This window comes from Penicillium cataractarum, assembly GCF_028827025.1.
Source record: "Penicillium cataractarum strain IBT 29864 chromosome Unknown utg000004l, whole genome shotgun sequence".
Classification (NCBI taxonomy): domain Eukaryota; kingdom Fungi; phylum Ascomycota; class Eurotiomycetes; order Eurotiales; family Aspergillaceae; genus Penicillium; species Penicillium cataractarum.
Window position 1 is genome coordinate 3,215,225 of NW_026622740.1, and position 19,980 is coordinate 3,235,204.

The following is a 19,980-nucleotide window of genomic DNA, read 5'->3' on the forward strand; positions in this document are numbered from 1 at the left end:
TCAAGATTAGAACTATCATAAAGTACTACTTAGGTTTAAGTATCTCTATAGATCACACACTAGTAGTAATCTAAGTAATACTATTATTTAGATTCTATAACACTATAAGATTACCGACCGAGTATTATCAATCACGACTAATAATACTATAAACAACAATACCATAATGAATAGTATCCAGGAGATAGTCTAGTCCCTTCTTCAATCTAGTACCTCAATCTTTCGAGTACCCTATATTACTTATATGATTTAGCTCTGCCTATAAGAGCTCCTTAGAAAGCTAAAGACCGTACCCGAGAATAATAAAGCCGAATCGGAGTAGTTAAGTAAGCAAAACTTAGATCTCTAGACGAAGTGTCCTACTCGTTCAATCGTAAATACCCTTAAAAAGGTTTCTTTAATTCTAGTTCACTTTTAATAAATTTAACTAATTACTACTATAGGTCCGAGGGTTTACAGTATTTATCAATATAAGCCCACAGCGCCGTGAGGCATTCCTAGGGCTACAGAAAAAGGAGCCAAAAATTGTTCCAATTCAAGATGTGCGCACACGCTAGAACTTAACTTTCTTAATGCTTACCCGTGCGCGAAAGCTTCAATCTTACTTTGATAAGTATTACACTACAAATCAATATACTCAGTTTAAGCTTAACGATAAGGAGTGGCGCTAGGTTGAGTATCTTCTATTGATTACCAAGCCTTTCTTTAACTTTACCAACGTCTTATCAAAGACTAGGGACTAGACCTCGGCAGAGTCCAAACCCGCCCATATCCAAAGCCGTCCAAACCCGTCCGTGGACGGGTTTGGGTACCCCATAGACTATCCATAGGCGGGCAGGTTAAGGGGGTGTCCGCCTACTGTCCAAACCTGCCCGTCCAAACCCGCCCACGCGGGGTAGTGGTAAGATGTATAGAGTTATGCAGTAATTTAGAGTATTTTAAGGTATTTTGGTTACAAAAAATCTAGATTATATTAGTTTAGAGTGACATGAATTCCGAAACGTAACAATTTCTATTTATTCTAACTCCCTAAGCCGCTTAGAAGGTCTAATTATCCTCCCTAATATACGCTTTCGGCTAGTCCCCTCTAGTAATAGAAGAACTACATTATCATCATCATCATCATCATCACTTCTATCACTAGTTTTATCTTCCCTTCTAACTCGAGCACTCAGTAAGGGCACCTACTAGCTAGATTCCTCAATAGTCAGCCGAGTGTCACTTAGAGTAGACACAGATTCTTCCTCTTCAGTATCACTGATCCTATCTACATAATTGTCGGACTCTAGGCGGTGACCATAAAGTCGTGGTTATACACACAAGACGATAGTGTGCATAAGGGTAAATACTCAACGTAGTGTCTGAATACACGGTTATGAGTCTATCGGTCGTGCGCACTTCTATGAAGGAGAAGTACCACGATTGTGGAAGAGTACCACTGATCTAGAAGAGAGATCACAAAGGATGATAAACTTGATTCAATTTAACTAGGTAACATAGCAGTATTTATATCACAAGAAACATAGCAAAAGATCACATGATAAATCAACAGAATCAGAGTGTTGAGAGTCTCTTGCTTAGGTAGGCAATCATATGCGAGATCGTTGAGGATCAATCTGTTAGATCTTTATAGAAGAAGATCTATATGTAGAGAGGGGTTATATGAGTGGGTCCTTCGTCATGTGACCCCACAACATCCACATGTTGACAATAATTCTCTTCCCGATCAGTATTTAATTCTTCATCCTTAGCCTCCTACTCATTTCTCGTCCTGTCCTGCTTTATGCCCTCTAGGTAAAGATCAGTGAGTTTAAACTTAGTAGAGTATATATATATTATTAGATCCTGAATACTTATCGGCTTCAGTGATCCACGACGATAGTGACAGATATCCCGTGCAGAGTTAAAGAGACGCTCTACACCTACACCGGTTACTAGGATAGAGAGAACATCGCGTGCCGTAGTTATGAGTGCTAGTAGGGATGACTCTTACTTCCTCTAGAACTTAAGCGGGTCCTCTTTTATTATACCTAAGGTATTCTAACATTAGTAGGGTTAAAAAAGCATTAGAATAAGACTAACCACTCTTAAGATATCTCTTAATCTCGTCTTCCTCACTCTCACCCTTATCCTAGTTTAGCATTACCGAAAGTTTCGAGCTTATTCTAGGTATAGTTAAATAAGTTAGTGAATAAGGACGCTTCGATACTCGAACTTAGTACGGTCGGATATAGTCATAGAAACTAGTCCGGTATCTCTTACGCTATTCATATCCATTTTCAGACCATTTAGGTCGAGAGAAGTAATTAAGCTTATACGATAGGGTAAGGATTGTGCCGATTGTATAGAGATAACCGTGGGCTTATATCGTCCTTCTATAGTAGTCCGATAGCTTCTGCTTTCCTGCCTTAAGAGCTTACCGTATTACTTATTTCTAGCTCACTTTTTTCCGTCCGAGCTAGGTTAATAACCTCTTAAGATATTTAAATAGAGTATTATAGATCTAGAAGATATTATAGATAGTAACGTCTTTAGTTTAATAGAGGGCGGTAGTGAAGTTATAGAACGGCTAGGTAATGCAAAGAAGGTAATCAATCTAGCGCCACTCCTCTCGATCTAAGAGAAGATAATCGTATCTATTCTTAGTACAGAAAAGATTATAAGCAGATCGGATACGTTTTATACGGCGAAGTATTAGAAATATTGAATTCCAGCGAGTCTTCACATCTTAGATTAGGACTAGGGCTATATCCTCTAATTAAAACTTCAAAAATACGTCACGGCGTTAAGGACTAGTATTAACAAAGACTATAAAGGCCCGGACCTTATAGCTATATAAGTAGTCTAGGTATTAAATAGCTAGGGAGAATATACCTTATTAAGTATCGAGAGAATATCCTTATTCCTACCGGCCGGACGGGGTTTAAACTCCCTCTCTATAGACTTATTACTTAGCTCTAGCTTCATATAGACTAGAAGACCCTTAAGACTTAATTAAATCATATATATAATATATAGAACTCGGACGACTAGTACACCGGTTACCTCCGCTAGGGTTTCAATCTTAGAATTTAGACTATCCATCAAGGTTTGGTTATTCGAAGCATTATCAGTGGTTATTACTAAGATTCGATGCGCAATATTATAGTCCTTAAGCCGTTTCAGAAGAACTAAGCTTAGATTTTCCCTAGAATAAGTACCTTCTAGAGGTTCAAAACCTAGTAGGAACTCTCTATAGTCCTAGTTCAGATCAATAAAATAACCAGTAATAGCCATAAAAGCCTAGGAGAATAGTAATGTCTAGCAATCAAGTGCAATTAAAAGCTTAGCTCCTTTAGGTAGTTATTTCAAGATCGATTACTATTTTTCTTACCTAGTCTGGTATATTTACCGGTAAACTATTCTTGCTAATAGGAATTAAAGAGGCCTCGGTGATACTTACGCCCGCTAAAGAAGCTTCCGGAAAAGAGGATTCTCCACAGTAAGATATAGCAGTCGAAGACTAGTAATAAAATCTAATAGATCTTCTATCTAAGCCTTCTTATCGAATAGTACTAATACTAACCGCTAGGAGGAAGGGTAGAGTTATCCCTAATATATATATTAGTAGAAGAAACTAAACTAGACTAAAGGACTCACTTATCGCTTAAATAGCTCTTTAAGACTACTAGTCTTAGCAGCCTATATAGTAAGCTTCTAGCACTTAGTCCCTTTCAAATATCGTGTTATTAGCGTCGTCCTATACCCTTTACGATTTAGATAGTCAAGGAACTAGCCACACTCCTTATATAATATACGTAGATCCCCGGTCTAGGTATACGCAACTTAATGGAACGATTTCCACCCATCTAAATAGCGTTTCCTTACATCAAAGAACTAGCTATTCTTCTCAGAAAGCTCGCTTCCATAGGATATTATAAGCCACTACTTAACAAAGTCGTCTTTATTCATTTCGGTATAGAGGACCCAGTCTTTAATAATCTCTATATAGGAGGATAGCCAAGGTAATTACTAATATTTAGTCAGAGAAATTGATATAGGGGCTGTTAGTTAACTACTAAGAAGGTCTAGATCTGGGGCAGGATCAATTAGATCTCCATAGAAAGATAAGGAATATCCCTAGGATTAGGATGTTATTTCGGATAATAGCTAAGAGAATAGCTAATATTAATCGTATAGGAAGAGAAGGGTAGGAATAATATACGAAGAAGAGAATCAATAGAGAATAAGGTATCGCGAGTTACGACCGAGTGTCTATTTACGCGTCGGATAGGGACATAGATCTCACGGATAGCGAGTAACATATCGTAATCAGGTGAATCTAGCTAGGAATCCGGGCGTTCTAATTAGCTATAATATACATATTTCCAGATAGGCAAGGTTGGACATATCTAAACCTACCTATTAATCCTAAAAATTTGTTCAAGTCTAATCCCCCAGGAGTAAGTTCCCTTATCCAAAAAAATTTCACCCTTCTATCCTCTAGCTATAAGCCTTAGGCACTAATCGACGGAATGACAAAAAGAACAGTAGAGGTAAGATAAACGATATTTACTCGAACTTTTATTATAAGATAATATAATTTTTATAATTTCCTAGTTAAATTTGAGACTTAATGTAATATTTCGCAGGGAAATAAAAAGGTAATCATTAAGAATACTATAATTATAGGAGAAGTGGCTACTAGAAGAAGTCAGAGTGAGGTTATCAATATAAAATATATATTTTTAAGTTCAACTCTGTCAAAATAGCATTCTTGTTCAAAACCTACTAACTTATATAGTAATAGGACTAGTTTTGTGAGTCTGTTAGAACTTTCTCGTAAGAATTATCAAGAATACATCATAATTTCATTATATTTCCTTTAGTAAGATAGTTTTCCTCTCGTCTAGTTATGTAGTGACTAGAACGAAGGTAAATAACAGTTTTTTATTCTACTAAATCATGGATTTTATACCCGATTTTATACAAGAGTGGGCGGGTTTGGGCAGGTTTAGTACTTAGCGTATGCGGGCTAGACTAGGCGGGACTTAGCGTAGTTAGACTTTGGACATTAAAGGGGTGTCCATGGACGGACTCTGCCGAGGTCTACTAGGGACTGCACAGTACACCATATCTTCAGCATCTACAACAGACTCTTTACCCACCTTAAAGAGGCTGAGAAGAAGTTAAGATATAAGCGTATATACTAGAAGAAAAGCATGCTCCGGGCACTTCAGCTAGCACAGAAAAAGCTCTCTAAATATTACAGTAGAACCGATAATAGTGCATATAGTACAACCTATACATTAGCAACAATTCTATACCCATCAAAGAAGCTACGATACTTCGATAATAAGGACTAGAGAGGTAGTGATATTAATTTCATGAAGCAGTATCAAGACGCATTCCGAAATAAGTTTATAACTTATCAGAAACAAGCTCAGAGGGAAGCACACCAACTAGATACCTTAGAGAAGATAGATAATATAGAGAACGAAGAGCTTACAATACTTTACGACTCGTAACAAACCACACTCCCTACTGATGAATTTAATAGCCGGCAAGATAAGGTTACGCGATATCTATCGAAAGGTAAGCCTCTTATTTATTCGATATCTACTATATCTTCTAATGAAAAGATCAGGGCTTAGTAAGGGAAATCCACGTGTTTACTAGAAAGAATATAAGCAGGAATTCCTAGTGCTTACCAGAATAGCACGAGATATTCTCTCGATCCCTGCTAGTGGAGCAGGAGTAGAGCGTTTATTCAATTATACTCGTGATATCTACCATTATCGCCGTGGGCAGCTAAAGCCAGACACAATCAAGGGTCTAATGCTCCATCACTTTTTATCTAAATTTGAGCTGAAATAGGCAGAGATCGAGATGATCAAGGAGTATCTCTTATCTAGCGAAGCTGCTATACTTAATCAAAGCCGTCTATCTCCACTATTACTTGAGTTCATAGAACCGATTAGTGATAATAAAGAGGAAGGATGCCAAGAGGAGTTACAAGAGGAGGATTCCGATAATAATATAGATAAACCGGCGATCTCTCACTCCTCAAAGCGGCCTATGGATAGTTTAGATCTAGATAATAGTGTCCTACTAGAGGAATCTACATTTAATGGTACACAGACCCGGACAGGAAGGATTCGGAAGAAGCCACGGCTACCAGACGGATTCGAGATAGGCAAGCCATAGTATAACTATATAATGCGCTGAATGAAGCAGTTAAATAGTGAACTGATTCGATATATCATTGAAAGAAATTTCTGTATCGAGAATATGTAATTAATTCGACAATATAGAACACTGGTAGTACAGAATATTACCTTAAAATCTGCATAAGATGTGTATGCTAAATCAGATCACGAGACTTGGCATGTTTGTACTGTTTTCGAATCCGCTGGATATCCGAGGATATCCAACTTTTCGAAGCCCAAATCCGCATCCAATCCGCGCGGATAGTTGGATGTCAGAATCGTATCCATATCCGCAATCTGCGGTGCGGATGCGGAGCGGATTTGGATTTTCGCGGATGCTGCCGCAGCCTAGGAACGACTAGTCCGGTATACTATCAATCATTCCTAACTATAGACTACGACTGTCACGGGCCAGTGCCCGGCATAGGTCACGTGTATCACGAGACCTTGGCATGTTGACGCGGAGAACGCGCGGAATAAACTTCCCCTCCTTAAGCTTTTTGTAAACAGCATGTTGGCCTAGTTAAATTGAATCAAGTCTTGCTTCAGCCCTTCACATTGACGTGGAGAACGCGCGGGATAAACTTCCCTTCCTTAAGCTTTTTGTAAACAGCATGTTGGCCTAGTTAGATTGAATCAAGTCTTGCTTCAGCCCTTCACAAGTATAATCTAACTATGGCGAAAATGCTAGGCCGGCTACTCCCTAGGCCGGGTCCTCTCTAGTAGACCGGGCCCTAGGCTCCTCCTTACTATAATCTGACTATAGCGAAAATACTAAATTCTTCCCGTTTACAATACGCTATTTAAGGTACCTATTGCCCTTTCCGCATTTAACTCACAGTGACCAGTCGGCTCCGCGTAACGGACTTGATAGGGGTTTGAGAGAAAGAAGTGGATCCGTATATGAAACTACCCTCAATTTTCATTCATACTCAAAGGAATTCGACTTTTCGTCGATCCAGAGATGACCAGTGGCTGCCTCCAGGAACGTTACTTAGAGTCCCAGGAGCAATACAGCCTCTAGGAGAAGTTGTTCATGTTCCCAGAGACAGACTTTACACTCCTAGGAAGCCAGTTCGAGATCCTGAGAGCTTTAACCCCCTCCTAGGAGCAAATTTGCCTATCCCAGGACCAAACAGCTTTTGAGGGCGCTCAAAAACTTCAGCTAACTGGTCAACCTAAGGATAACTGAATTCCCAGAAGTATTCCACGCAATCCCTAGACGTAGAAAGCTCATTATAGTTGCACGATACTTCCAGGGCCAGCTCTTATGTCCCCAGACCGGATATAATTGTTAACAGGGCTAGTTGCTCCTAGGAACAAACAGCGTGATCTTAGAGGCGGTGTAAATGCTCCTGATGCATGAGGGGGAATTCATGATATCGAATAAATGCGCAAACGATCTCACTAGAGAGGTTACTCCCTACCAAGGCTCTAAGGGATACAACGTATTTATTCCGGTCACAAATTACGCGTTCATTCACAACTACATTCTTTCGTACATCTGATCAAAACACATCAAGGTGCGAAAGCGGATCACGTATTAGATTATCAGACTTGTTGTGCGCTCGACCTGGGTGAAAACTTGACTCCACATACACGTTATAGCTGGCTAGTGTTCTTTGCTTGCTTTTCAGACGTCACGGATTCCCTGAGTACAGCCAGTGTTCGATCGAATATAGCAACAAGGTTCAATGTATTGTTAGTAAGCTTCGCAAAGTTCCAGAAAACCCCTCTTTGCGTTCTCGGAGGATGAATGCATGATGAACTGCTCCTGCTGAGCAGCCACGCGAATGAGAGGTTCGAACGGCATTATCCGCTTAGTGGCTTTCACAGAAACTCTCCATGAGGTGCAACTATCGGTCCCAATATCATCATGGACTACTTCCCACTGGAGGCGGACGTTTGAGTGGCCACCAGGTTCTGAGACCCGCATTTGGTTCAGCATACCAGTGACTTGTGAGTAGTCTAGCCACAGATTGTCGATAGGACCACGGATACCGTGGGTAGTGCTCCAGTTTTCCGAAAACCGAATCTTACTAGCAAATATGCCTAGAAAGTCCCCCTCGCGCACGGGGACAATAGAACAGGCGCACAAAGAGCTAGCATCTTTAGGCAGGAGAAATGTGAATGTGGACTTATCTCCCTCAGAGTCTGATACTAATTGGCAGCTGGAGGGTGCGCATAAAACTTCAGGAGAGAAAGTCTGCGGACCCTTTTCCCTGAAGCTTTCTTCTTCACTAGCGAAGGCCCATTCGTTTTTGGCATTATTCCAGGAGGACTCGTGAACTTTCAGCCTCTCTTCAACTTGGGGGTTCTCAAGATCAGACAGGCGCATGAGGTCACCTTTCGCGAGTCTAAGAGCCCGTGTTTCCAGTTGTTCGATGTGAGGTCTATGTTGGGTCTCCCACTTCATTATTTCATCCACAAGGGAGATTTCTGACGTCTTCGGATATCCCTTACAGTAGCTGTCGAATTCCTTGGTGCGGTAATAGAGGACTTTGTCAATACCAGCTTCACGCATTTGGAATAGATTTTTCCAGAAAATCCGGCATTACCGTTGGTTTTCGGCGCCCAACCCGTATCCAGCATCCTCCATGAATTTCTTGGTTGCAGCTTTTTCCGCCATTGTGAATCCGTCTGGAGGTCCCTTCGCGGACGGAAGCTTTGTATGATCGATCAATGCAGCAACCTTGAGAATGATTTTCCAGAAAATTGTTTCGTTGTATCGATTTTGCAGACCCTTCCCTGTGGCCAGAGCATTGTCTCTGCGGATGACGTCAATTGCCTTCTCATAATCATACTCCGAAATCTCATCGACATATTTCCGGATCTTGTCAGGCTTCGTTGTTGTTGGGGCACCACTCGTTCGATGCCCATATAGAGCAATAGCGAAGTTGACCCTCGCGCATTCAAACAATATTGATGACATTGCTTTCACCGTATACGCGGAGTCTGCTTGATAGGACGAGGAACTGTCGACGGGCATATCCAAGTGGTAGGTACCTTTCACATGGTCGTAGTCAGGCTAGATCAAAGACGTTAACCTTGGATCAAGTACGTGAAACAATTTTGTCAGACGGTAAAAGTGGCATACCTGTTGACTTATATTCTGACAACCCACCTCGATAGGTTCATCAGCAATTCTGTCAGGGGGGGAATTATCACCACATTTTTTTGAAATCTTCGGAATAGGCCGCATTCTTCTCTTCCGCGGTTCTGCGCCTGTAAGATCTTCATAGTTCCTTTTTGGTGCATTCAGAATCCGATAGGAGCCTCGCCCTCTGTGTGGTGAAGCCGGAGGCGTTTGTAAAGCTGAGCCGGCTGTTCGTAACGGGGAGTCTTCTGTGTTGCCGTCCTGGCTCGCCAGATGAGCCTGCAGGACTAGAATCACGGTCAATACCCATTCCACTAGCTAAGTCGAGTTTAACGTACCGTCATTATCGACTTTAGAAATCAAAGAATCAATATACTCTTCGTTGTATTCGATTCCAGAAGACGTGAATGCGTCCCGGATAGCCTGGGCTAGAAAGGCTCGGGTGGTCTCGTCCATGATCTTTGGAGAATGCGATCCGTGTGACCGTGGACGCGCCCACCTTCGGCATTATAAATACCGGCCGCGTCCTTTGCTCTGGAACTTTCGAGCAGGCTGATCGACGAGCCAAGCCCACCTGGGTGGGGCTGTTGACAGGTATAAGCCAACAATGTATCCACAACGTCCCCTTATCCGATTTAGCAGCCCTGGGGCGTAGATCCAGGCCACATTGTGAGGTGACGTCTTTTTGCGGTCTCGAAATTCAAACCGACCTCCCTAATCAGCATCTACGCTGTGTCCAGTCCACAGCTTTTATATCATATCGCACCTTCGTGTTGGCGACTTGAAAGAACGTTGGGTTGCAGGCCAGGTTGACTTGGCTGTTGAATGTGGTTGGCTAGTGGCGTGGTTGGTAGCCCGAGGAACGAAATCATCTGTTTACGGGACCCATAGGCGCAAAATTCGGAAGACAAGCAGTTGGAAAGCCTGGGGCACTCCAAACAATTAACAGGGAATGGGATGAACAGGACTGGTAGAAAAAAACATCACCCCAAGCCTACGCATAAGACCACGAGCTGAAAATGAATACCTACACTCCGGCTAGTTGAAGCAATCAGATTCGTTAGTATGGATTAAACAGCTCTGCACCTGGAAGGCGTAAGAAGGTGGAAGAAGCGAAAGGCGTTCAAGGATGAAAGTGACAGAGGACTGGTTTTTAAACGGTGACTCACCTCGAGAGGAGGTTCTAGCCCCACTTCCTCGTCGCACTGATCTGCATCACGTGCATTTCCTAATAGTCGAGGACCTCCCACTCTCGTAGCGTCGACAGCCTTCAAGGCCTTTGAGCTCATTGTGGACCCACCCCCGGGCCAGCCGCCCAAACACCAAAGGCCAACAGTCTTTGTATCTAGGTTTATGCCTTATCAGAAAACGTTGGTTTTCGGGCTATGGGATGCGGGCTAGTTTCCCATCACCTAGTGATTTCTATTTTTCCCCTCATACTGTAGCATGTCGCAGGTCAACAAGCTGTGCAACAAGATCAGAGGCCATTTACCCATGATCATCCGAAATATGCCGAAATCGAGTATTCGCAACCAGGGCGTCCGCCTCGCATGAGATATAGAGAATAACCAACATTCTTAGGAAAAAAAAATCCATCTTGCTCTTATCTACCTGTCTGCTCGTAGGTATGTTCTAGCAGATCAAGGATATGTGTCATAGTTCGCCCGTTAAGAGGAAAGTTGCAAAGGTCGCGATGAAGTGACTTCAAGCTCATATGGGAAAGCTCTCGTTAAGGGATTTTTAGCTATTGCAAAGACTTGATTGGCCCAAATTTACTCCCAGTTCCACTTTGGAGTACCATAAACTTGATCTGCCTACAATGATCTGCGCTACAGTATTATTGTACTGTATCTGCACGAAGTACTCTGTACTCCTTCAATCCTGTTGCTAATTCTGGCCGCTGATTCTGGCCGCCTCATACATTTTCAAGCTCGAAGAGACTCACGATAACATCATCACTCCCAGCATACAGCCTCTCATACTTCGCCGCTTCATCATCAATTGGTGACGCGCTGCGCACGCCGATGCCCTGAAACGATGAAGAAAGCGAGAAATATAACAACAAGTGAATGCGCACACGCTCGAACTTAATCTACCTCCCAGTCGTTTCTGTACTCGGTGTTCGACTGAGGTAAGAATATCCTCTGCGGCTCCCCGTGGGCACCGAATAAAATCGCGGCAGGCGTGTTTACGCATTGTTGCCTTAGGTCGCTACTTCAATCTATCCAACATTTTAGCCAGGGCACGAACAGGCTCGGCCACGAGGCAAATGATGATCGCTGACTTCTTCACTGACCCACTATGCCATTTCCCCGAAATTGACCGTTCTACGTATTCGAAATTCTGAATGCGCATGCCTGAAGTCTCATATTTACGAATATATTTTCAGGTTAATTCATTCACCTGCAACGCAATTTTCCCGCCGTTAAAATAAAAGTGAAGGTTAATCCGGATGGATTCGGAGATTAGACTTCAGGGGCGAGAAAGGGTAAGTCTGGTTGTATTGGGGATAGATTCTTTAGACGCTATCTTTGCTCCTTTACTGTAAGGTCATGAAGCCTGCATGGCTGCTACTGATTTTTCCGGAACCTTTGAATCTCGATATGCGCCATGAATTTATCCATCTAGTATTGACCGTTTTCTCCTGTCATTGGAACATGGCCTTGCATGCGATCTTTTGAGTTCGGGAGAGGGTTCGCCGTGACTTGCTTGAGCAGCAAACGTTGGACGAGCCCCTTTCGGCTCGGCTGCTGAACGCAGCCCGGCGTTATATCCATCGGCAGAGTTCAGCGTAAGAGACCCAAATCGACTGCTATAACGCTTCTCTGTCAAATGGTGAAGTGCTTCCTCCGTCATGGAACCAACCAGTTGCGCCGAGTTGCCCTTAGATACGGCTTTCTTGACTTCAAACAGATCAGCCAAAGTAGTCACCACCACTTGGTCGCTGTCACCGTCCGCAATGACCTCTCCGACTGCAGCCTCGATAAGGACTGCAATATGGTGGGGAATATCTGGAGCTGACATTGTGGACGTTGTGGACGTTGATACTGGAAGCACTTTGATTAGGAAAAAAAAGGACGTAGCTCAAACAATGACGATCCTTACATCCGGTTGCTGATGTTATAGAAATAAAATCGCCTGCGACCTTTCCCTCTGTCAGGGCGATCTAGCGGGAAAGTGGGTAGGAACAGAGAGTGGAGAAGTCGGAATAAGGTGGCAGAATGATGCAGGGTGCTTGTGACCCTCCCGACATTCTTGACTGTCGGCAGATGCGGCGTGGTATAAAGTATCGTCGATCACGTCTTCTATTTAGCGCTCATGTTCCATTTTTGTCTAAGTTCACATTTTAACCCTCGGAACGTCTCAGAATGGAGAGTTGATGATATAAAGCAAGATTTCCCGAACAAGTATGATGATTTTTGTAGCTATATTTATCCCCCTAAGCGCCCCAAATATAGTGTGCCAAATTTGGGACCTACATGTTCAACGCCAAATTGTACTCGTTTTCAACAAATTTCATTCGTCGCCAGCGGCGCTTATTTCGCAGTCAAAAATGACGTGGCCAGGTTAGCCCATCGCCACTAAGTACCCACTTAGCACTGGTACTAGGTACAGTTGAGGTTTCGTGTGCATGTATCGCAACGTTTCCGTCTTCGCTGCTGGCCCACGAACATCCAACCAGTGGTGATCCGAAACCGAAGGACTTGTCATAAACCCTTATTAAAAGTCTTGTAAATGGAAAGATTTCCTATTCAAGAACTTGATGCGAGTCGCCGGCGTTCAAGCTCCACGGGTGTGACGAGCTGTGAAAAGCCGTTCCGATCCATCATAGCGCCGCGAAGCGGCAGATGATGCAGATTTAGGCTGACGCCTTGTCTCAGAGCATACATTGGCGGCCATGCTAGTGAATGGCAAAGCGGCTAACCTTGGAATAAAAAGGCATTTTAAAGAGAGCAAAGGAGCCACTTGTCGACGATGTAAGCCCGCTGTTTCAATCGTTTTACACTTTTTTCATTCGAGGGGTGCTTTAAGCAGATATATCAGTAATTGAATTTGATTTTGACGGCTGAAGAAGACACCATCATGAGAGGTGTAGCTAGGATAAAACGATTCCTACGCCTGCCACGAACCCCGACCAGAGATCAGGACGGTACACCCGAGCGACTATCAAGAAAGGCCTTTCCTGCCGGGCTCAAACTGCTTTACAGCCCAAATGATGGGACAATAGAGTTAGAGTACGTTTACAACTACAGTGGGAAGCAGTCCTAATTGTCTTACCCAGCGTCATCTTTGTCCATGGCCTAACCGGCGATCGTGAAGCGACATGGACCGCCCGTGGAGCGACTGATCCTTGGCCCAAAACCCTCCTCCCAACCATGCTTCCGACAGCCCGGGTCCTCACTTTCGGATACGATGCGTATGTTGCAGACTGGAGAGGCGTAGTGTCGCAAAGTCTTATCGCTAACCATGCGTGGAATCTACTCACTTCTCTTGCATCATACCGAGAGAACGACCGCACAGTAGGGCAGACAACTATATTAGATGTGTCAATGTATTAACATACTCAGAACGAACGGCCGATCGTATTTGTATGCCATAGCTTAGGGGGACTGGTTTGCGAGGATGTACGATACCGTCTTTAGTCAAAGAGCCGCGCTAATGCCATAACAGGCCTTATTCACGTCAAAGCAACGACCGGAACCACATCTCCATAAAATTCTTCGTTCCACCCTCGGTATCATCTTTTTCGGAACACCGCACCACGGAGCAGGTCTTGCTAAATGGGCCGAAGTCGTCTCCCGATCAATCGGCCTCATCAAAAAGACGAATCCCAATATCATCGAGGTCCTAAGACGCGATTCTGAAGTGCTTGCGCGTATTCAAGACGGATTTCACACAATGGTCAAAGCGCGAAATCTGGTAGAACCGCCGCCGATTGAGGTCACTTGCTTCTATGAAGAGCTACCTGTGCTTGGATTTGGGTTAGTAGGTCAGCCAGCGCCATAGCTTTCACTAGATACTGACGCCAAAGTGCTAGGTTGTGCCACAAGATTCGGCCATCCTGCCAGGTTATATTCCTATCGGAATCCACAGCAACCATATGGATATGACGAAGTTCGCCAATGTCGATGACCCTGGATTTGTGGCTGTTTGTGGAGAGCTGCGTCGGTGGATTAGAGAAACGGTTGCAAACAAGAAACGCCAAACTAATCCAAATTCGAATCCGTCACTTGCTGAGCAGCCAAGTCTTGCAGCCAACCAGTACGGTGATAATAATCGCCAGTATAATCATTTGGGTGAAGGGGTGCAGAAGATCGTTGACGGCCATTATTTTGAGGCACACGGGAACCAGACTTTCGGTACGGTACCGCCCAAGGAGACTTCATTAGTAAGAGACCAGAACTCCTTGGCCTAGGAGGCTGGTGGTGGAAAGGCAACGCGACCACGCACCCAGTCCATCTGCTATTGTCAACCCCGTACGTCGATATATAGATATAGGATTTCTCTGCTGCCATATTTTAAGGAGAACTGGTTCGTACAGATATGCTGGAGTAAATTATCATTTATAGCACTTTTGTTCCACTGTAGTCAGAGTACTATCTCGGCACTGGGTTGGGATGGCAACGTAAGCAGCCGGTAAGCCTCTGGTTGGTTGTTTTCTGGTATCCTTTTCTCCACATTGGAGTAGCCAAGCGTGGGAAAAGAACAATGTTGGCAATACAGTACACAGGACGTTTTATAGCTCACAAGTCTCGCTGATGGATTTGAACCCGGGTTGAAGCGGACTGGGAACTATTCATAGACCTGCGACTTTATGTATGAGCAGTCGGGAATACCAGAGTATGGGTTCCGCTGGCAAATCGAGCTCTCAAAGAAAATGTATGACAAATCATCGGTCTCGGCTTGGCCCATTGGCCAGGGTTGGTTGGTACATAGGCCACCAGCTTACATAGTCCTGGCTACATAGACCGGCTAGCCTAGAGTCGTAGGTCTATGTGGGAGTCTATCTTTGCAGTTGAAATCCTTTGGAGGAATTCGCTACTGAGCATCAGGTTGTTCTAAAAGTGGCTAGGTTCCCGTTACTCTTCGCCAACTTGTCGCCGTGAGTAGAATTGTCCGGGATTTTCCTTGCCCATTACAGATCGCAACCGTATTGTTGCTATACAGTCTTACACAAATTGAGGAAAATTCTACCTGTTCGGTTTCAACGGAGATAAGGCAAGCCAGAGAATGATTGGCAGCAAGTGCCAAGACCGATGTGATTGCAATGGGCGTTTCGCCAGCACATAAAACGCAAAAGCACATTTCCCCAGCGCAAAGCGCAAAGGACGATATGTCCATGAGAGTTATCCTTCCTTACCCCAACGTCTCTGGCCGGGAAACTCGTGGGTTATGTAGGCTGGCGGGCTATAGAGGCTGGCGGGCTATGTAGCCAGGACCATGTAGGCTAGCGGTCTATGTAACCAGGACTATGTAGGCTGGCGGGTTATGTAGGCTGGCGGGATATAGAGGCTGACGGGCTATGTAGCCAGGACTATGTAGGCTAGCGCTCTATGTCATACTTGGCTCTTTCAGGCGGAGCTCGATTTGCTGGCAGAATCCATACTCTGGTACGGAGTACAAGTCCGAGGTCCACTGCTTATACATAAGATCACAGTTCTGTGAATAGTTTCCAGTTCGCCTCAATCCGGGTTAAACCCATCAGCGAAACGCCCATGCTGTTAGCCGTCTAGTGCATGGCCAACATCTTGTTACTTTTCGACTGCCATAAACTGGCGAACCGTGAGTGGGCTCCAAAGGGGTAGAAAGGAACAACGAACCAATCATATTGGTTGACTGCTATGTACTCCTTTTTCCACTTTGGAGTAGCCAAGTGTTCGCTTTCAGTAAAGCTGATTGGCCCGGCTTAAGTCCGTTCTCCTGGCGGCATACTCTTCTGGAAGGACTAAGGCGAGTCGGTCTCTGTAGAACAGGGCAACTATTTGGATAATAATTCGAAAGCCCATACGGAGCCTTCTTAATACAAAGACAAAACTAGATGTAGCGGGGCCCGAAAGGCTTTCAATGTTTGTTTATTGTGGGGTCTACGTAAAAGGCGGTTTGATCAAGCATTGGCTGTGCGTAAGTAGTTACAGCATCTGTTTAATTCATGTAATATCTAGGAAAACATTATGAACACTAAGCATCCAATCTCGTACTATTATCGAAATGCGCTAAGTAAAAGATACTTCAAATGGCGAATTCTGCCTAGTCAGTATTCTACTAGACGGCCTGGATACAATATTCACATATTGCTGACAGAGTTGGAAGTAGACTCCATAAACGAAGTGGACTTTGCGGACTGGGCGTTCGGGCCGAATGGGTTACCCAGGCTAGAGGTTCTAGCGTTCGGAGACTTTTCTTACGAGGAGCGATATCAGAAGCAACGGTTTCTGGCGCGTCGGAAACACTCGGTGCGATTGCGATTGCCTGGTCAACGTCCCGAGACCCGTAAACACATCGGCTGGATATTTTGCATTGGTGATATGAACGATCCATCTCTTGGGAGCGACGTTGGTTTGGACGGTAGCAAATTTCTTCCCGCCTGCCCCGATAGTGGTCCAATGGAGTCGCCCGATGAGTGGTGATCAGTGTCGGACACCTAAGGGTGGGCTCCTGGGCTTCCCAATGTGCCGTTGGCATCATCACAGTGTCTGCCTGACCCTGACTCCGACAGTCCCCGATTTGGCAGTTTTCTGCCCGTAGTATTGAGTACTTCCAATAGACTCGTTGCTGCTGTACGGTGCCAGTCGCCAGTAATTTGGTTATCGTCTATAGTGATCAGTCTTATTTCCGGTTCACCACCGAAGCATCCTCCGGGGCAAGTTTTTGCTTGTAGGTAGGCACAGTTGGAAATCAAGTAACTACATGGCCTTGTTTTGTTCTTCAATTTGATTATTACTATCATTTTAAGAAATAACAGTTGTCGCCACACCTGCTTAGCGTTGTGAGCCATATGGCGGTGCGGTGTTCCGGATATATATTTAACAGACTGCGGTCGGGGAGTCGATATTTACTCGATATTTACTCGCAGGGTATTCAGTTCTGATAGGACCTCTAACCTAAATTCGCAGGCGTGGCCCCATATACCCGAGAAATGGGTACGGTTTGAGGGACTACGGTGGACTGCACCAGTTTGTTGGCAATGGAGCCAGTTGAACCCCAGTTGAACCCCTGACACGTGACTTTAACCACCTTTGAACGCTGAGAGCTGTGCCAAAGGACTTTAAGGTTGACACACGCACCGATCAAGTAGTGCGAGCCGAGACTATACTGTGCCAATTTTTTCTCTGATAAAACTCCCACCACTGGCGATCAGGGTGACGATATACATGAAGATTGCCGTGGCAGACGTGCTGTAACCCCTTGACGCACTGTACAACGCGCATATCGCATCAAGGTCAGGATCAACCCTAATTTGCCAACCACATCTCACTCAGCCCAATCCTGATCTACCACTTGGATAACTTCGACGTCCATTTGGGCTTGACTCTTACGCAGGACCATGAATTTCAATCCAATAGGCTGCAATCCACCAATTGGACCGCGACCTCAATTCTTACCCCTTTGGCCCCATGGTTAGGAAAAGTAAGATTGACAAGAGTATATTTATTCACACGCTAGAGCTATAAGGTCCGACGTGCAATAAGCTCTTCTGGGAGAGGTGTATTCCTTAGGCACATGCCATCTTCCACTCCAAAAGGGGTGAGTAATTTAAACTTGGCAAACAGTCGTAGTGCGATAAAAGCGGGATGAAACTGAGGAGAAGAATATGCGTGACCAGGGTGCTTGAATTTAGGCTATCGCGTTTCTGTAGCGAGCGTTTCATAGTCAAGATGTTCAAAGCGCCCTTGGTCCATTTTCGAGCTGCAATGAATTCGTAATTTTTGTTTAGTTTTCAGCAGCCTTCAATCCCGCTGAGGCTTCCTTGATGGGATATCATGTGACTGAGAGCTTCTTTTGCTCTCAGTCCTCCCTGAGACACGCTAGCTTTGTATGGTAAAGTGGGCATTTGGGAAGCGTGTAGAGCACTCTTCCACTCAGAGGTTATCTTAGATTCTTAAGACATCTTCAATATTACTCAATTTTTGGCATATGCTGTCGCTCCTCCTATCTCCTATCTCTCATCTAAACATCCTCCTCAGTAGGCCTCTGCACGGGACCGGAAAGACCGCACCCAAGACCGCATTAGACCGCACCGCGCGGTCTTTGGTCCCAGACCTTGAGACCGCTGGGCGGTCCTACATTTTTAGGGACCGCACCACTGCGGTTTGGTGCGGTCCTGCGGTCCTGCAAACAAGCAAAACATCTTAGACCCAAGGTATGCATAATTTATGTAGAAGTCGCCTGTATTTTCGAGTATTCTGCTTTCAAATGATATTTAATTTTATATAATTCTGAGGTAGGAGTAAAGAATAATTCTTTGTTTGGTGTCTGTTGATTTCTACCGAAAAAGCGAGGATTGACTGATTTCCTTATGAATAGCTTATGTGGTTCTTGTTTCTATTAAAGATATACAAAATCCTCATCCTGTCTCAAGCGCTTTGGAACACGCCCAGATGAACGCCTCTGAGTAGTCCTCCCTTCTTCTAAGTGGCTATTATCAGGCAGGGGAACCTCATCGTCATCATCGTCAAGTTCAAATAGCTGATCCGGGGTAGCCCTTCTCTTTCCAAGCGCTCGCGCACTAGGAAGTTGGATAGTTTCGGCAGAATCTTCAGTAGTGGATAGGTCTTCCTCGTTATCACTAATTGGATCAAATTGTTCCTCTTTCTTCTGGGCGTCCTTCTGCTCTTTCTTTGCTTGCTTCTCTTGCGTAGAAAGATACTTATCAACTAGGGCAAGCTACTCTGACTCCACGTCAAATTTTATTATACACATAAACAACATCAATTCCTTGATTGTCTGCGGTTTCAGTGAGCCCCGGCGATAATGGCAGATATCACGCGCAGAGTTAAATAACCGCTCAACGCCAGAACCACTGGCTAGTGTTGTAAGGATATCTCGAGCAAGGCTTACCAGAATAGGATATTCATTTTGGTGTTCTTTCCAGAAAACGAGAGGGGTTGCTTCGATAGTACCTAGTGAGGGTGGTATAAGAGAAGGAGTATATAAGAAGAGGTATATAGATTAACTTACTACTTCTAAGATACCGTGTAAGCTCATCTAGAGCCGTCACGTTTGACTGAAGAGATACAGTAGGTCTCAGAAGGATATTAATGTCAGAGACGTCTTAAATTGTGGGCTGGAGAGTTGATGTAGACTGTGCCTCTTCGTAGCGCTACCGGTAAGGCTAAATATAAGCCTCTAGCGACTACTTATAGCGAGGCCCCCAGTGAGGTTCCCATTCAGATATTATAAAGAACTCTAGCTTGTTCCGTGGTCCTAGGATAGTCGCAATTACATAGAGATCACCAGGAATATCATCAGTCTTTCCATAATACTCTGTAAGCTTATCGCGCGCACGGTCAAGCGCGGACTTCATCACTCTCTTCCAACCAACCTTCTTTCGCGCTAGCTACACTTTCGCCTTATCAATATATATGAATAGGGCGTTATAGATACCAAAGACGTTATGGATAGTCACGTCTGTAGTTACCGAAAGAGACGAAGTGAATTTAAAGAAGGGATAAGTGATTGACAGAAGATAGTTAA

General features: G+C 44.3%; 8 protein-coding genes across 8 annotated transcripts; 2 read left to right on the forward strand and 6 right to left on the reverse strand.

The window, feature by feature from the left end:
- Positions 1 to 1,854: 1,854 nt before the first annotated feature.
- N7496_005660 (uncharacterized protein) lies at positions 1,855 to 2,277 on the reverse strand (the record flags this gene model as incomplete). Its single annotated transcript, XM_056698589.1, has 3 exons — positions 1,855 to 1,973; positions 2,083 to 2,131; positions 2,263 to 2,277. Coding segments are annotated over 3 exons (183 nt in total), but the record flags the coding sequence as incomplete, so codon positions are not given.
- A 717-nt stretch (positions 2,278 to 2,994) lies between these two features.
- Positions 2,995 to 3,848, reverse strand: N7496_005661 (uncharacterized protein; the record flags this gene model as incomplete). The annotated part of the gene is made up of 4 exons (XM_056698590.1): positions 2,995 to 3,240; positions 3,392 to 3,502; positions 3,566 to 3,591; positions 3,782 to 3,848. 4 exons carry the CDS (start codon positions 3,846 to 3,848, stop codon positions 2,995 to 2,997), a joined length of 450 nt encoding a protein of 149 aa, XP_056557115.1.
- A 1,518-nt stretch (positions 3,849 to 5,366) lies between these two features.
- N7496_005662 (uncharacterized protein) lies at positions 5,367 to 5,856 on the forward strand (the record flags this gene model as incomplete). The annotated part of the gene is made up of 3 exons (XM_056698591.1): positions 5,367 to 5,503; positions 5,540 to 5,574; positions 5,663 to 5,856. The coding sequence occupies 3 exons, from the start codon at positions 5,367 to 5,369 to the stop codon at positions 5,854 to 5,856; spliced, it is 366 nt and encodes a 121-aa protein (XP_056557116.1).
- Positions 5,857 to 7,890: 2,034 nt separating this feature from the next.
- On the reverse strand, positions 7,891 to 8,712 carry N7496_005663 (uncharacterized protein; the record flags this gene model as incomplete). Its single annotated transcript, XM_056698592.1, has 1 exon — positions 7,891 to 8,712. One exon carries the CDS (start codon positions 8,710 to 8,712, stop codon positions 7,891 to 7,893), a length of 822 nt encoding a protein of 273 aa, XP_056557117.1.
- A 30-nt stretch (positions 8,713 to 8,742) lies between these two features.
- Positions 8,743 to 9,741, reverse strand: N7496_005664 (uncharacterized protein; the record flags this gene model as incomplete). The annotated part of the gene is made up of 3 exons (XM_056698593.1): positions 8,743 to 9,216; positions 9,286 to 9,572; positions 9,624 to 9,741. 3 exons carry the CDS (start codon positions 9,739 to 9,741, stop codon positions 8,743 to 8,745), a joined length of 879 nt encoding a protein of 292 aa, XP_056557118.1.
- Positions 9,742 to 11,901: 2,160 nt separating this feature from the next.
- Positions 11,902 to 12,309, reverse strand: N7496_005665 (uncharacterized protein; the record flags this gene model as incomplete). The annotated part of the gene is made up of 1 exon (XM_056698594.1): positions 11,902 to 12,309. The coding sequence occupies one exon, from the start codon at positions 12,307 to 12,309 to the stop codon at positions 11,902 to 11,904; it is 408 nt and encodes a 135-aa protein (XP_056557119.1).
- A 1,059-nt stretch (positions 12,310 to 13,368) lies between these two features.
- On the forward strand, positions 13,369 to 14,701 carry N7496_005666 (esterase/lipase family protein; the record flags this gene model as incomplete). Its single annotated transcript, XM_056698595.1, has 5 exons — positions 13,369 to 13,520; positions 13,568 to 13,805; positions 13,854 to 13,910; positions 13,957 to 14,271; positions 14,324 to 14,701. The coding sequence occupies 5 exons, from the start codon at positions 13,369 to 13,371 to the stop codon at positions 14,699 to 14,701; spliced, it is 1,140 nt and encodes a 379-aa protein (XP_056557120.1).
- Positions 14,702 to 18,831: 4,130 nt separating this feature from the next.
- Positions 18,832 to 19,491, reverse strand: N7496_005667 (uncharacterized protein; the record flags this gene model as incomplete). Its single annotated transcript, XM_056698596.1, is given in 3 exon segments — positions 18,832 to 19,170; positions 19,186 to 19,406; positions 19,479 to 19,491. The coding sequence occupies 3 exon segments, from the start codon at positions 19,489 to 19,491 to the stop codon at positions 18,832 to 18,834; spliced, it is 573 nt and encodes a 190-aa protein (XP_056557121.1).
- Between the last annotated feature and the right edge of the window lie 489 nt (positions 19,492 to 19,980).